Consider the following 12223-nt stretch of genomic DNA (forward strand, 5'->3'; position numbering starts at 1 on the left):
TGAATATGAGGAAACTCAAAGCCGGACTCTTGGGACTGCTATTGCTTGGCAACGCCACCCCTCTATCACACCCCCCCCCCCCCCCCCCCAACTTTTAACAGATGCTCACGGCAACAAGTACACACTTTTGCGCCATTTTTACCCACATAATGAATGTAATTATTCAGGAGGGCCGTCGCGAGGCGCTTCCTTTCAGATTTTTTTTTTTTTACGACCTGAGCGGTGAAGGGGTCCACGGAGAGCGCCAGCCGTTTGTTACGGGAGCCATCCCTCATGTCTTCCTGCGGCCTAATTACAAGGATGCAGCTGTCCCTGTGCACCTGAGAGCCACTGATGCTCCTCTCCTCCGCATCCTCCTACCCTCCTTTTCCTTCGACTGCTTTAGGCCATGTTAGGTTACGGATTCTAGTTATTGATCTGACTCCAAATTGTGATCAACACTTAACTCATAAATTGCTATGTCCTAATCCACACACTGGCGCACCTAACAATTTTGCGAGTTCGTTCTGTCAAAGAGAAGACCAGTAGATCAATTAGACCAAATTTACCAATTATTTATTCCTGACAAAGCGCACTAATACAGGCCTGGGTCCCGGGTCCCTCACACTAAAGCTCGTGCGTTTTTGTGACCACCAAAAGACGACACATTCTTCCGGGTTGCCCAGTTTTAAAGAAACACAATATGAATATTAAAGCATGCAAAATATTGTGAGATGATTGGTGGATGGCCATCTCCTCCCCGTCCAGGTGTCGCTGAGGTCAGGCGGTTGGGTTTTCCCCTCGATGCCCAGTCCCATAGATGTGCTGTTGTTCTCCTTTCTCACCGACCTTGAGATTATCTCGTCCGGTACTCCCTGTCTGGGCCTATACACAACACTTCCAAGAAAACAAGTTCATGCAGTTTGCCTGCACATTCCTCGGCCCCCACCAATCCACATGAGCACTTCAATACTAGATATTAATATGATTATAAGTTTAACACAACCTTAAAAAATATGTTTGCAAACTCCCAAAAACACATTTTCCTTTATTCCCTCTCATGACCTCATTTATGAGGTCATCACCTGTTACCCTAGCAAACAGCTACCAGCGCGCTGTCGATCCTTCCTTCCCCCCGCTGCTCATGTTGAGTCACCAGGGCATATTGGCCCATCGGTGGCAACGGGCCAACGGTTTTCTCGATCAACCGGACAGTGAGTGACCTAATACATGGAATACAACAACAATTGCATAAAATCATAACTGTAGTAAAAATAGCCACAGCAACAAGCACAGACATGATGAGGCCTTTCCAGCTTCCGAACGTTTTCATCCAATCAGACCAAATATCGGTGTGTAGGCCTGAATGATCTTTCATCTTTTTGTTCAGTGTCCTTAGTCCTTCCAACGCCTGGATCAGTCGGCCTCCTCGTGCCGTGTTGTTTGGGATGAAAGTACAACATGCATCACCAAACATTCCACCTACACCATGTTCCTTAGCCAATAGCATGTCCAACGCAATTCTATTTTGGAACGCCATTAACGACGTTGCAGCCAATTGTTCATGAACTGCGGCGAATGATTCAGCTGTATAATTACCCAGTCGTTGGACATTGTAATGAATGTAATTAATACTGTCTACATTTTTATTGGGGGTGATCCATAGGAAGATACTTTCGAATCCCGAGAACACTTGATTAACGAGTTTATACTTATCTGACACACCCCGGGGCACTCCTATAGTGTCAATATATGTGGGATCGTCGTCTCTCAATCACGGGGGCAAAACGTCTCTTTTGGCTCGCTTCAGGAGCCCCGCCAGTGGGGACTCCAGGTCCCAATTGAGATTCTGTATTTCAATGGGGACAACCACCACAGGCATTATCAAAGACACGAGGGAACAGATACCTGATGCGTTCTTTGGCAAGCGATCCTATAATTTGTCATCACCACACCACAACCAGATGTCACTGGTTTTCCTCTGCTCCTTCCATCACTGCTGGGTGAATTCTGGCATGTCCTGTTAAAGCTTGAAAACAAGTGAATTTGGAAAAAAAACCTTTGTATATCACAATTACAAATTGAAACCTACTCACCCATTTCTATTTTACCACTCCCCCTTTGACACATTCACCCAATGTGTCATTACGTATCAAAAGGAACCTGCAAAGCGTCCCCTCTCATCACCACTCTCATTGTAGCCAGGCCCGCGGAACCTCTAGCTCCCATCTGGGCCCCGGGACCATCACCCCAAGTCCTTGAAACTTGACTGTCCACCACACACTCGGCAACACAAACAAAAATCATCGCACTCCTGTCAGTGAGCTTATAGCCCTGCTGACAGCGGACATTTGTACACACAAAAACAAAAACAGACATCAAGTATCAAAACAAAAACAGTCATAAAATGAATCCTGGCGCCCGCGGATCATGTCCTGAAAACCACGTCATCAACAAGTTCATCATAAAAACCAAAAGGGCAAGGGTTAACATATTCTTGTAAATCCAACACAAACTTTCCACGAACGCAATCGACAACCTGCAAGAATGAAAACAAGTTACGCAAGCAACGCGCAATCCGCTCCTTGGCTGGTGGCTGGTGCTGCAAAAAAATCAAGTCACACAGAAAAACAAAGCAGAGCGTGCTATTGTCGCAAACACGTTCAAGCGTCAAACAATTGGTCACTGTCCACCTAGTCCATCACCCCGTCGGGTGAGCTCAAAGTCGTCACACGTCAAATCGTCCAAAGTCTTGCTGTTCGATACTAGTTCTGTCTTGTCTGACCATATCACTGAAATGGGCCTTCTCCATCACACCGTTTTGTTGTCGATGGTGCCCCTGATTGATCATTGAGCCATGGTTCCGGTCAGAACTCATCACTTACCAGTTCCAGACCCTCCAGTCTGTACCACCCCTTCAGGTGAGAGGAATTTTATCCTCAATTGCAAACACATCACCCCAACTTCAGACCTCTCTGGCCAATCATACTGCACACACACACTCAAAGTTAGTATGTTAGTGTGCAGGCAAACATTGACTCCTAATAGTAACTCTTCATATTTGGACATAGTTGTCAACATGACCTATTGTAAAATCTCCAATTCAATTTTCCATAAACTCGCCCATCAGATTCATCGCAAATTGTCATATATGTCTATCTGGGGGGGCCGACTGTGGGACCCGCGTGTCAGGGGAGCCTCCATAACCTCAGATTGCTCCTACAAACTCGGTCTCTATTACTTATCCTAATTAAATTCAATAAAGATGGGTCCGACTATTCCCTCTGGATTTTTACGTCATCATTTGGCTCTCCCCCTTTTTCCTGTTGTCTAGCTCAAATATGTTTCTCAGTCTGCTTCACTTTATTGCCCCTCTTGGCGAGTCTCACTCCCCCCTCTCAAATTTTCAACTTTAAAATTCACGCCCAATTTTACAAAATTCTTTCTATATTTTTATCAATTTTCTGACCAATTCAACACGTTCCAAATTTAAACATAATCTTGTGGCTTTCCCCGAATTTTTATTCAGCCTCTTCGCCTTCACACGCAATTTCTACGGAAATTAATAATTCTAGTTATTATTGTTAATCATCCGTGGCCTTCGTAAGGACAAGCCGCACCAGTAATGGATGGATGGATGGATTGTTAATCCTAACCCCAAATGCCTATCATAAATTGCCATTTAAATCAATTGTCGCAAGGGTCATGTCAATGTATTCGTTATTTAAAGCCCTACTGTATTCTTTTTTTTAATTAAGTAGTGCCCTTTATTACTATTTTGCTGACTATCCAGAATTCCAACTTTCTTATGGCCCCTCACCCCTTCAAGCTGAAATATGCATCCTATAAATCAGTCGCAGTTGATGTGTAATTAAATTCTGTTGCTTTGATAAAGGTCAATTAAGTTTAGCAATTCAGCCTTCTGTTGCCCGAATCCAAATTTTCACTGGTCCAATTATAAAATTTCATTATTTCAGTTAGATTAATTATGTATTCGAAATGCTAAGTTACATATAAAAATGTATGATTCAAATTATTTAATTTCTATTGATCAATGTCCACTTTGCAAAGTTTCTGATCACGCTGTCGTATAATTTGTCAGTGCATCTTCACTGACCATATCTATGTATTTTGTTTTTTATCCCCGTTTCAGTGTCAATAAGCAGCCTTATTATTCCCTCTTTTATCAAAACTCCTCAGTTATGTCTGCCCCAGCACCCAAACACACTTCCATCCCTTTTGTCCCATACTCCACCAACTTTGTAATGCTTCAGCAGTCTTTAGCAATGTGTCCAGTTTGACTTCATGTGACTCGTGCAAGTCTTTAGCAGCCTCTCCTCTTAGATTCTCATGATGATGATTCAGGGCTGGACCGTCCGCCATTCTCAAATGCATCCATCTTGTCTTTGTTCTTTCAGTCTATTTTTTTGATCTGCGACTGTGTGTATTCCACCAACTGTATGGTTCTTGTCCTGTGAAGAGCCGTGCTTGCCCCCTTCAAGCATGATAATAGTTCCTGTTGTTCTCCCAAAGGTCAAAGGTGTCTCATGACCAGGGACAGTCCTCTGTTGATTTTGAGGCAGCCAGTAGAGTACAAGGACTCAGTTCAGGACTTGTGCCATGTGCTAGGGCAGAACACACACTGGGACACAAATTTCACAAAACTATCTTCGTGTTATCAGTCTTCATGTGTAGTATTTGTTCCTTACACCCCAAATCTTCCTATTAACATTTTGTATCCTATCAGTTGCGCACACTCATCATCTTACTATCAAGCCGCCCTTATCAAATGTTTTTTTTTTTTTTTTTTTTTGAGTAATCCATCCACCCTACCCATTAACACGGCTAAAATCCTCGTTCCAGTGTTTATCATCAAATAAAGTTCCGAAATCCTTTATAATAAACTGTAATGTAATTTAACAATCTACCAACATGGTTGTATATGCGGTGAGTGTTATTGTTCAATCTATAGGTCATACAGCGCCTGTGTTCCAACTATGACACTCCTCCTTGGTTTACCATCTCATAAATTATTGTTGTCAGCAGCGCTAAATGATAGTGCTTGAAAGTGAATGTCTTATCGCCCAATTTAAAACACATGCCGCATTTGAGCGAGTATTTATTCATTTATTTGCCATCCTCATGTTAGCTGGCATGTGTCAGAATTAAAATGTAATTTTGCTTTTAATTTTAAGTCTTTCAAAATTGCTATATCCTTACTGCACCGAGATAAACTGTTAAATATATCTTTAAAAACAAACAAAAACAATCTATGCTCCTGTTAGCCTGCAATTGTCCAAATCAAAAATGTTATTTTCTTTTAATTGTCTTTCTTTTGAACCTCTAAATCGCTCATGTTGCTAACTTAACCTAACCTTAAAGAAAGGACAAACAGGTTACTCCCAATAGCTCCTCATTATTTACGAGTTAGCCCCCCCCTTTCTTGAACATTCTCTGATCCATGCAGTCTTCCTCCTCACACGCCTGCACCCACACAGGGTGTGCACATAAACGCACACACCGAGCGCGCACACAATCGCACGTACACACACACACACGCATCCACACGCACGCACGCACGCACGCACGCACAATCCATCTCTCATGTAGCTTCTTTGCCACTTTCTATCGGTCAATACCATTCACAATTTGCGCTTCCACATCAGCATATACATTCCTTCAATCTCACTGCTTCAAACATTCACTGAGAAACTCACACTGTCCCTGCCCCGCCCGGGCCATAGCACCCCCCCCGTGCGAGGGGGGGGTCGCGGCATCAATGTTGACCGGTTACAGGCTGGCCATTTCCTGCAACAATCATGATGCCGGCCCACCGCCCGCACGAGCATAGCACAGGCCCACGCGCACAGCCTAGACCCGCGACTACGCGCGAGTGCAGGCACGCTCATCAGTCTCAACTTCTCAAAGGGCAGGCCAACTTTGCTGTTGCGCCCTTCATCATGTTCACATTCGACATCTTTCAATGTCTTCTACACAACATTTGTTGTCTCTTATTCTCATCCTATCAAGCCACCGTTCTAGTAACTTTCTGCCACACACGTCTTATTTTCTCTATTGCACACACGCCCTATTTTCTCTACTGCCACACCTTGCTCATCTTAGTTTCTCTAACCAACTTAAACACACCATTGTACACTTCTCAATTTCCCTATTATCGCTCAAAAGCCTCCTAAACATTCTCCATTACTGATTTCTTCCATAGAACACACATCTCACTCACACACACTGATATACACACCCACTCATGAGGATCCTCTGCGCGCACACACACTCTCCCCCCAATTTGGTTCATTTTGGATATTTTAGCGGTCTGATCTCTCACAGGAGGAACTGTTACCACCGGATATTTTTTGAGGAGGCCTCACTTCCCCTCGGGGATCTCTTTATTAACCCCAGCTATTTGAATACGATCGTCACCGCACCCTTGTCCGCCACGACGAAGCACTAGGTCCCTGACCTATCCTTAGTACGCGTAAGTCCCTGACTTTACCGTACACGTTACACACGTAAGTTCCAAACTTATTCACCGTATGTATCTTAACATCATGCACACCTTATTTGATCTGAACGACAGTCTCCTCTTAAATTTCCTCTTTCAATTTGCAGCATTTCTACTTATAGTAACAGGTATTCTGCTTACCTTATCGGTGATGAGGAGACGTCGTACCAGCTCAACGTTGTGCGCTTATTCCAAACGGTTCGCCGACCGGGAGACAGTGTCCCTGACACTGTCCGGTGTCTTGGCTAAAGACCACGAGTTGTCAATTACCCTTCTCTTGACATCACGTCGGGGTCACCAAGAAATTGTTAGGTTACGGATTCTAGTTATTGATCTGACTCCAAATTGTGATCAACACTTAACTCATAAATTGCTATGTCCTAATCCACACACTGGCGCACCTAACAATTTTGCGAGTTCGTTCTGTCAAAGAGAAGACCAGTAGATCAATTAGACCAAATTTACCAATTATTTATTCCTGACAAAGCGCACTAATACAGGCCTGGGTCCCGGGTCCCTCACACTAAAGCTCGTGCGTTTTTGTGACCACCAAAAGACGACACATTCTTCCGGGTTGCCCAGTTTTAAAGAAACACAATATGAATATTAAAGCATGCAAAATATTGTGAGATGATTGGTGGATGGCCATCTCCTCCCCGTCCAGGTGTCGCTGAGGTCAGGCGGTTGGGTTTTCCCCTCGATGCCCAGTCCCATAGATGTGCTGTTGTTCTCCTTTCTCACCGACCTTGAGATTATCTCGTCCGGTACTCCCTGTCTGGGCCTATACACAACACTTCCAAGAAAACAAGTTCATGCAGTTTGCCTGCACATTCCTCGGCCCCCACCAATCCACATGAGCACTTCAATACTAGATATTAATATGATTATAAGTTTAACACAACCTTAAAAAATATGTTTGCAAACTCCCAAAAACACATTTTCCTTTAGCCATTAGGGAGATGTGAGAAAGAGTCCTCGATAAAAAGAATGGTGACTATACAGCAAGTTGTTGAAAATGAGAGATGACTCTTGGTTCATTTGTTCCAAGGCAGACTTTTGAGAATTTGGAACATAAGAGGTCCAACTTCTCGCCGAGCCTGTCGATATTTTATCGCAGGTGTCGGCGGCGGTGACTCATGCGTCAGGCGCACTTCTTGGCTTGTCACGTGAGGCCGTCTGCCATTTGTTTGCGCTGTCATGTGCGACCTTGAGCAGTGCGCACTTCAGGCTGATTGAGCAGAAGGCAGGACGTTTTTTGGAGCGTGTCGAAGGAGCTGTCAATCATAACAACACGACAGGTCTTGTGTGCACATTCATCTGCTAATGCATCGCTGGGACTCATTTGTAGGCATAAAACGAGTTACCGGTAAACTGTGACGAAATTTCTCGTGGTTTGCTTTTCTGTTGCAAATTAGAATTGTCATTAATGTCTTTTGAGAGTTGTCATCTTCTTTTTGCCTTATCCCATTTTGTACGTGCTGTAAAGGCCAAGAAACGCATTAAGAAAGAAGCTATAGAAGAAAAGGACGTGAACACTAGATGACACAGTAGCTATAAAATATTAACACACTCCTGTTCAAATGCCAAGTTTTACTGAAATTTGAAAAGTAATCATTTCAAAAACTTTTACCCATTAGTGTGACCTATATAACCTAGAATAAAATCTTTTCAAGAGGGGCAGTAGAAATTATATGGTTGCACAAGTGTGCACACCCTTTTAATAACGGAAATAAAACATGTACAATTTGGAAACACCTGCCACAATTTGCATCTGATTTAGCAAATATACATTTCAGTTGCTCTAGTAGGCTTTCACTGACGTTTGTTTTTGGTTCTTAGCAGAAGCATGAAGCTTTTGTGCTCTGTGCTTTGTCTTTCCAGATATCAACATGGCAGGAGAGCCCAAACCATACCGGCCAAAGATGGCCACCAAGAGGCCGTTGTCCACCCTCTACAGGTTGGATTTCACACCATATTAAGTCACAAAAAGAAGTTACTTTGATGTAATGGGCAATGGACAAGCTCCTCCCCCAATTAGTCAATTAAATTGAGGTCTCACTGTATTTTTTTGCCCTTAATAAAAACACCTTTACCGAGCCCATTTCTGCAGTTACGTTTACGGGGTATTTTTTTTGCTTACTCCAGGCTGCTTATCTTGGCCAGCAGCGAGCAGGCTTGTCCAAACATTTCCTATAATTAAATGACATGTCAATCAAAAGGGGTTCTGATCATCTCCTTTATTACTCAGTCCATCTTGGATGTCAAATTTCACCTTTGACTTGTTTTTGCAGTGGCTACGAGTTTGACTACGACTACTACAGAGATGATTTTTACAGCAGGTAGGTTGTTTATAATAAAAATGTCGGTGGTGCCTTGAGATAAGGCTTGCTCACTAATCAAAACACTAATTTTGCAAATTCTCTTTTCCCATTGGAATGAATAGAAATTCACCTGTCAATTCCACCCTCCAACCCGAAAATTCAACAAAAATCCACTGGGACGCAGCTTCAATGAATTATTGAAGAATTAACTCTCTGCAACATTTCACGTGAAAATATGTTTCTCCTTTCCCCAAAAAGTCCAGCCATCAGACTTTTGGCTTTCCACCACAGCACTAATAAATATTTTACAAGGCCTTTGGAGGACTTAATGAATCAAGGTTCTCCACCACTGCACTCATATTTTCTTTATTTGTCATCTCATTTTTCTGGCAGCGGTTGAGTTTCCTCATTAGAATTAGCATCCCAGGCAACGCGAATATATTAACATGTAGGCATAATGAACGTCATATCAGGAGCGTTCGATTTCCTCCACTCCGGGATTCCTAATGACGCTTTTAGCCGAACGCCGACTGTCAGATTGTCTCCCGGCTGCTCATTCATGTCGATTTATCATCTTTTTTGACATTTTCATTGCTTTGTTTACTTCCTGTGCTTTGAATTATTTCTGAGTGTTCATATACTTACTTGATGTCATTGATTGGGCCCTGTTTTCTTGCCCAGTGGAAGTCTAATGCAAAAGGCAGTCTAATGGTACGCATGAGTGGAGTTTTCTTTCTTTTGGTGTTTTTGTAGACCGGCTCATGTAGAAGCGGGCGTGTGCGCCGTTGTGGGAGTAAACGTAGATGACTTGTTTGTCATCCAATGCAATTTTATTCCTATTTGTGCCTTGTGTTGTTCGTTAGTGATAGATGGTTTCTCGATGGTTTTGCTGATATTGTTCATTTAAATTCCGTTTTATGGTGTCTATTGTGTCCTCAGATTGTTCGAGTACCACGGTTGCGTGGTGCCACCCGCCCGGGCCGTCATTCCGGTGAAACGCTCACGGCTCGTCGTGCCGTCTGTCCCGCGCAGGATCAAGTCCTCTTTTTCCGTCCGAACCTGCTCTTCATCGTCCTCCTCGTCCTCCTCCTCTTCCCCAAGGCTTGTCAACATCCCGTCGTCTTCTGTCATGGGACCCAAACGTATGTTGTCTTTTCAACTTTCTTCTCGTATAGAACATTAACATATTTTGGATGATTTCCTGAAATCATTTAATGGTATTTATCCACTTTCATCATTAATGAACAATAACACTGGTTGACTGTATTGTAATCCTACGATTTTGATGGCACGTGCCACCGCGCAGTGAAGACAGAGCATCTGCTGAGCATCAAAAAGGAACTGTCGCAGATCAAGACCAAGATCGATTCCCTGCTGGGAAGGCTTGACAAATTTGAGAGGCAGCATGGTAAGATAGAAAACAAGAAAACCGACCGTAAAATATATGCTGGCCAACTTTGTACTTATTACATCGGGGCTCTGGTGCTCTCTCCTTCACTAGAGATGCAGAGAAAACACGAGGAGGTGTGCGAGTGTCACCACAGCAACCAGGCCGACCACTCTGGTGGAGATGAATTGGGTGCGGATGTCGAGGCCGAGGCTGGGGAGATGACAGACGGCGGCGACGATTACTTTGAGGACGAGGGCGCTGGTGACATGGTGAGATGTCAGAATAATCACATCCCTTGTACACAAACTGTAATCATAATATTTTTGACTGACAGTCTCATTTCAATTTCCCATAGGGAATAATATAAAATCATCATAAAACCTTTATCAACGAGACAGCAAAGATTGAAGTCACGTTTCAACATTACTTACTGTTAACTGTAGTAAAGAAATGTATTTTGCTCGTAACGGTTTCTCGTTCCGGCGACAAATCCCTGGCTAATAGAAAAGTAGTAGACTACTTGACAAGGAATTATTATTGTTATCATCCTTGTGTTTTTGTAATTGCAGAGAGAGAACCACATATCAGATATCGACAACTGAGCAAGGTCAGTGGGATTGAAAGGACAACAATTAGAGAATGTTGCAAGAAATTTGGCTTTTATTTGGGGTCTTTCTTTATTCAACAGCATGGTGCCAAACATTTGCTTTAAGAAAAATACTTTATTGTGGTATTTCTGCTTTGGCATTTGTTTTCCAGTAAAGCAAAGGGAAACCTGCAGTGCACAAAGATTGCAGAAGTCAACCAGCAAAGCCTCCGTCAGCCAGAAGAACTGTTTGAAATGAAAGATCAACAACGGAGGGAACGACTTGTTTGTTCCGTGTACGCCTCATCAGATTAAAAAAAAGAAAAAACAAATACTGACAGTCCCGATGTGTTGTCATCCAAACTGATTTTTGAGCGGCAAGATCAAATGAAAAGAGCAATCGGCAAATGCTAACTTGTAAGTACAATATGTTTTGTGCTTCAGCCTCTATGGTCTGTATTGTCTATAATTCTGTTGTACAGCAAATGTATGTTGAAAATATGAATGTAAGAGGAACCACTTAATGTGCTTTGCTTTACTTGTACAGTTATTTTGTTTTTGTCTTTCGGTCACAGTACCCATCTTACAGTGTCCTTGTTACATTCTGTCAAAGAAGAGATGAATATTTTTTACAATCAGCATGTAGTAACAAATAAAAAGGGATTGTCACGGATCATTTGTATTCATTGCTTTGGTTGTACAGCTATGAATAATAAGATGGGTTTTTTGGAATAAAACAGTTACTCCCATAAAAGTTTCATTTATTATGTTGAGTTAATGCTTTTTTAATTTTTTTAGTCCCAATGATCATCGTCACACACACATCTGGGTGTGATGAAATTTGTCCTCTGCATTTAACCCAACCCCATGTGATTTTGATCCATCCCCTGGGGGAGAGGGGAGCAGTGAGCAGCAGTGGTGCCGCTCTCGGGAAGGGAAGAGTCCTTTTTGTGCAATAAAGGAGACAGAACAAGATGTTTAATACAAGCAACACAATTTTAAAAAGGGAGTTGAGGTGTTTACTCAATGCAAATTAATGTTTCAGGTATTTATTAGCGGTATGACATTTTTATAGATTTTTTTTAGGGTTTTATTTGGGTCGTTACTAATTTACTCACATTTAGACAGCGTCAGGTTTTGGGAGGATAAAAGGTGTGTTGTGAGCGAAGGCCTTTATTTGGTGCAGAAATTACGTGCATCGATTAGCGATAAAAACTTCTTGACTGCAGCAAGAACAAGGCATTTATTTGAGTTTCTTGTTTTTAATGCGAATGAAGATGTCTTTTTAGGTTTGAATGTCATTTGTTTGCTTGCTGTAATTTAAACGTTATCAAATCAAGCATGTATGTGTAATGTGCATCTATATGCATTATAGTTGAATTTATAACTCCATATGCGCATGCGTCGATTTTTAGTGGGCGGAGCAA

At 42.5% G+C, this 12223-nt stretch overlaps 1 protein-coding gene across 7 annotated transcripts in view; it reads left to right on the plus strand.

The window, feature by feature from the left end:
• The window catches only part of LOC148387069 (RNA-binding Raly-like protein), a 47245-nt gene extending 35776 nt beyond the window's left edge, over positions 1-11469 (plus strand). For all 7 annotated transcript variants that reach the window (XM_088396815.1, XM_088396809.1, XM_088396811.1 and 4 more), the window contains 7 exons: positions 8381-8456; positions 8791-8838; positions 9760-9962; positions 10127-10228; positions 10322-10479; positions 10780-10817; positions 10970-11469. In XM_088396815.1, the coding sequence (XP_088252941.1) occupies positions 8381-8456; positions 8791-8838; positions 9760-9962; positions 10127-10228; positions 10322-10479; positions 10780-10812 (620 nt within the window). In that variant the 3' untranslated portion in view covers positions 10813-10817; positions 10970-11469. The remainder of the gene's footprint in view (positions 1-8380; positions 8457-8790; positions 8839-9759; positions 9963-10126; positions 10229-10321; positions 10480-10779; positions 10818-10969) is intronic.
• Positions 11470-12223: the final 754 nt, after the last annotated feature.

Source organism: Syngnathus floridae, chromosome 14 (genome assembly GCF_059516105.1).
Source record: "Syngnathus floridae isolate MCC-2025c chromosome 14, RoL_Sflo_1.0, whole genome shotgun sequence".
NCBI lineage: Eukaryota > Metazoa > Chordata > Actinopteri > Syngnathiformes > Syngnathidae > Syngnathus > Syngnathus floridae.